Source organism: Mirounga leonina, unplaced genomic scaffold (genome assembly GCF_011800145.1).
Source record: "Mirounga leonina isolate KUSES-001 unplaced genomic scaffold, KU_Mleo_1.0 Mir_170, whole genome shotgun sequence".
In the NCBI taxonomy this organism is placed as follows: domain Eukaryota; kingdom Metazoa; phylum Chordata; class Mammalia; order Carnivora; family Phocidae; genus Mirounga; species Mirounga leonina.
The window spans coordinates 27,116,756-27,121,257 of NW_023270433.1; the positions used below are offsets into that span (position 1 = coordinate 27,116,756).

The 4,502-nt window shown below is 38.2% G+C and overlaps 1 protein-coding gene across 1 annotated transcript; it reads left to right on the top strand.

Moving 5' to 3' along the window:
- Nucleotides 1–1,174: 1,174 nt before the first annotated feature.
- On the top strand, nt 1,175–3,225 carry LOC118017862 (olfactory receptor 13C4). The gene has a single exon (XM_035016176.1). The coding sequence runs from the start codon at nt 2,269–2,271 to the stop codon at nt 3,223–3,225; it is 957 nt and encodes a 318-aa protein (XP_034872067.1). The 5' UTR covers nt 1,175–2,268.
- The last annotated feature ends 1,277 nt before the right edge of the window (nt 3,226–4,502 follow it).

The following is a 4,502-nucleotide window of genomic DNA, read 5'->3' on the forward strand; positions in this document are numbered from 1 at the left end:
TCATGACCTGAACCAAAATCAATAGTTGGCCACTCAACCAAACATTTTAATTCCTCATATCACATATCTGCTCAAAAACTTGACAAAATCAAACTGTATGATGTCAAGTTTGGAGGGTAGCTAAAATCATCAGGTCTAAACACTCACCTTGTGCTTGGTGCTTCTAATGATGGGCCCCTTCACCCAAAAAGAAGTGCCAATTTCTCTGCCTCACTTTTGGACCTTTCTATATGCTTGCTTCATTTACCCTTTCAAATGTGCTTCCCATCATTCCTCCACAGAAACTGCCTTGTCTGAAAAGGAGGTACTGCCAATATGCTTACTATTAAACTTTGCTCAACCTCTTCTCCCTTCTGGAATACTCCTTCCCCCTCTTGTCTTCCAAACCTGCCTCAACTTTTCCATGTTTACAGATCCAGCCTGTCTGAAATTCTTCTAGAACTCTCCCTTGACTTTATTTCTTATTAGCCTCCTCCTTCTGTGAACACTTGTAATGTTCACTCTGGTCACACAGGTATTTATAGTCTGTATCTAATTGTCCCATATGTAGTTTTATTGTTCCCCTTATCAAATTGTGGATTTTTGGATTATAGACATTTGTTATATTTGTCCTATCCTTACTCATCTCAGAACAGAAATGAGCTCAAGTTAGGCTATCCATAATATCCTACACATATTATAGTAGTCCAGCAAAAATTCATATTTCTTTTATGAAATTTATCTTTCAAGAGTATTATTATCTGAATTGTACTGAACAGTGAGATATGGCTCTGGAATTTGTTCACTGGAAAACACAAAAGAAGTATGCTTCTGGTTATTTTCTAGGTTGTTAAGCTAGTCCATATAATAAAAGAAAAGGAATCTATTTGGATCACAAATACCTGGATAGTCTGCCAACTCACTCTAAGTAAACTAAAGCCTTGCTACTCAAAATGTGGCCTCATGCCAACTGCTTTGACATACACTTGAAGCTTATTAGAAATGCAGACTCACAGGGATGCCTGGCTGGCTCAGTTGGTAGAGTATGTGACTCTTGATCTCGGTGTTGTAGGTTTGAGCCCCACATTGGGTGTAGAGATTACTTAAAAATAAAATCATAAAAAAAAAAAAGAAATGCAGAATCACAGGCTTTGCCCCAGACCTACTAAAAGAGAATCTGCATTTTAACAAGATCCCCAGGTAATTTATGTGCATATGAAAATTTTGGAAGACTGGAATAGTTGATTCTGTATTATTCCACCAAGGCCAAAATTTCTGGATGCTAGTCAGTGGGAAAACAAGGTATACTGACTTGTGTTGTAGCCCCAGCAGCTGCAGTTTATTGGCAAAGATCTGAGCTTCAAGCTCTACTTTTTACTTACAGGCTGGATAACTTTGGCCACATCCTGTCATTCACATTTGAAAAAGAAAATAAGGATAATGAGAAGATTGATTTGTTTTTTTTTTTAAATAAAGTATAAAGTGCTACACTGTATACACAAATATATTTAAGCATTATTACTGTTTTCTCAGGTTCACTTAAGTAAATAAATTATGAAAAATAACTCTGAAGCCAGAGAATAAAACAAATGAAGAGAGATCATTGTTCTTCAAAGATTCTCCATCAGATTCATGCACAGCTGGTCTGTACGCTGGTCTTATTATAGGAAAAAGCAAAATAGTAAGAGTGGGCCATGACTGTGAGTTCAACTAACTTTGCCTTTGAGCAGATGTTAAATTGCTGTGTAATGATTCAGTTTAATATGATCAAATGTCTGCCCCATAAAAACACACAATTTGACTGAAAAGAATGTGAGGTAGGCAAATATGCATACAAATAAAATTTGCTTTACACTTTTGAACATTTCTGTTAAACACTGAATCAAAATTCCAGTCCTTGTTGAGTTGTCTTTTGCCTTCCCCATCACTCTCTCACTGGACCTGATTAAAATGAAGAAATGGTTTGTTGTCTGAAATATTCTAGGGCTTTTAGAAGACTCTACTTAGAGTGTCTTCAGCAGTAGGGAAGGTTGCTTCTGAACTTGCTTTTGGTAGGTAGGTATTCACGCATTAGACACAGGGCATAGAAACTCTCAATATCCTGGTATTGTATTCTAGGCATAAACATCATTGAGGATAACAACAGATGACAGAAGCAGATGACAGAGCTTCAAAGAAAACACTCTATTTCACCCCAGAATAATGTTTATGCAAAGCATTTGTTACATTTGTTGCTTGACAGTGAAAATATTTTGTTAAGTCTTCCTCTGATATCCTGGAAGCTGGGATATGGATAGGATAAACAAGACATTTGTGAAAGAATTCATTCTTCTGGGACTCTCTGGTTACCCAAAACTTGAGATCATTTTTTTTTCTCTAATTCTAGTAATGTATATAGTGATTCTAATTGGCAACGGTGTTCTGATCATAGCAAGCATCTTTGATTCCCGTCTTCACACCCCCATGTACTTCTTCCTGGGCAACCTCTCTTTCCTGGACATCTGCTATACATCCTCCTCTGTTCCCTCAACTTTGGTGAGCTTAATTTCAAAGAAAAGGAACATTTCCTTCTCTGGATGTGCAGTACAGATGTTCTTTGGGTTTGCAATGGGCTCAACAGAGTGTTTGCTCCTTGGCATGATGGCTTTTGATCGCTATGTAGCCATCTGTAACCCTCTGAGATACCCTGTCATCATGAGCAAGGTGGTGTATGTACCGATGGCTTCTGTGTCATGGCTCTCTGGTGGAATCAACTCAATTGTGCAAACATCTCTTGCCATGCGATTGCCTTTCTGTGGGAATAATATTATCAACCATTTCTTGTGTGAGATACTAGCTGTCCTTAAGCTAGCTTGTGCTGACATATCCCTCAATATTGTTACCCTAGCAGTATCAAATATGGCATTCTTGGTTCTTCCACTGCTGGTCATTTTTTTCTCCTATATGTTCATCCTCTACACCATCTTGAGAATGAACTCAGCCACAGGGAGACGCAAAGCCTTTTCCACCTGCTCAGCGCATCTGACTGTGGTGATCATATTTTATGGTACCATCTTCTTCATGTATGCCAAGCCCAAGTCTCAAGACCACCTTGGGAATGACAATCTGCAAGCTACAGAAGGGCTTATTTCCATGTTTTATGGGGTAGTGGTCCCCATGCTAAATCCTATAATCTATAGCTTGAGAAATAAGGATGTTAAAGCTGCTGTGAAATATTTGCTGAATTGGAAAGCTGTTAAGCAATAAAACCAAAGGGAAATGTGAGTCTTTGGTGTATAAAGAATACATGGCATCATTGGGCCAGCATTGAGGACCTTCTTTGGGGAAAGCAAAGTTTATAAAGAAGATTTTTATTCTTTGCCTTCACTGGCCCAGCTTAGCTATAATTACTAAGAACAGTAGTCTGCCATAAACTCAGATTGTGATAGGTTCTGATTCATATCTCACAAAGACAATGAATTCCATTAGAATCTCATCCATGGTGATGTCTGAAATGAGCGTTTCTGGTGTCCTGTGTGAAAACATAATAGAAAACAATCACATGTAAGTTTTGGGAATAGAGAAGCAGGAGTATAAATTCTGCTGTATCACAAACTTCTTAATATTGAGGAAGTTATTTATTCTTTCTAAACTGCTGTTTCCTTATTTTCAAAAAGGGAGTAATTAAACACTGCCTCCGGTGTTATTATAAAGATTCAGTAAGTTGCACAAAGCACCGGGCATAGTGCCAAGTTCATAGTGGTTCTCTTTGTAGACGATGCTGAGCTTGACTTTTCCTGTTGATTCAGAATATAGGAATTGAAGATTCCAAATTGAACATAAAAGACACTAGCTAGCACCTCTTTAAAAACAAACAAACAAACAAACAAACAAACAAACAAACTACAATTATTAGGGTCAGCCATCCCTCCCTTAAGTCTTCTTAATAATATCAATCACCACTCCTCCTTACACCTTCTCCCCACATTTCTATATAAAGAAAACATCAAGAAAGGGAAAGATAGAATCAAGGGAGACTTTTACATCATGAGGAGAGCTCAGTGAATGAGAGGCATTTCACTATTGTCCCTGTGAAAGAGTAGGAAAACTGTTCCAATCCAAGGCAAGTAAAGGGGATGCTGCAAAAGAGCCTCTTGAGGTTTGGGCTGCCTGCAAAGGAGAGCTGATGTCTGGCTTGATCAATGAAGGATTGCTGACCTTTTCTTCTCTGGGCCATAGACTCAGCCATTAAACTAGTCTAACAAAAGGCCTGGAGGATGATGACTATCTTAGGGCTGAAAATAATCAGAATTTTTTTAGTTTGCCTGAAATGTTTTTAAGGCTCTGAAAGAGGGCTAAAATTAGTGTCTGAGAAGAGAAAACCATTTCATTTCTACTCGAGTGAGTTGAAACTCCTCAGTAAACCTATTACAGGTTTTTCCCCCCCTTTGTGTAGATTTTTCTGCCATGGTTGAGCATAGCATATCATTGGTCCATATCACCAGCCATTGTGACAGCTGATTTCAGTCTATTTTCCTATCTAA

Coding starts and splice junctions, on each gene's coding strand:
- LOC118017862 (XM_035016176.1), top strand. CDS start 2,269: ATGGATAGGATAAACAAGACATTTGTGAAAGAATTCATTCTTCTGGGA.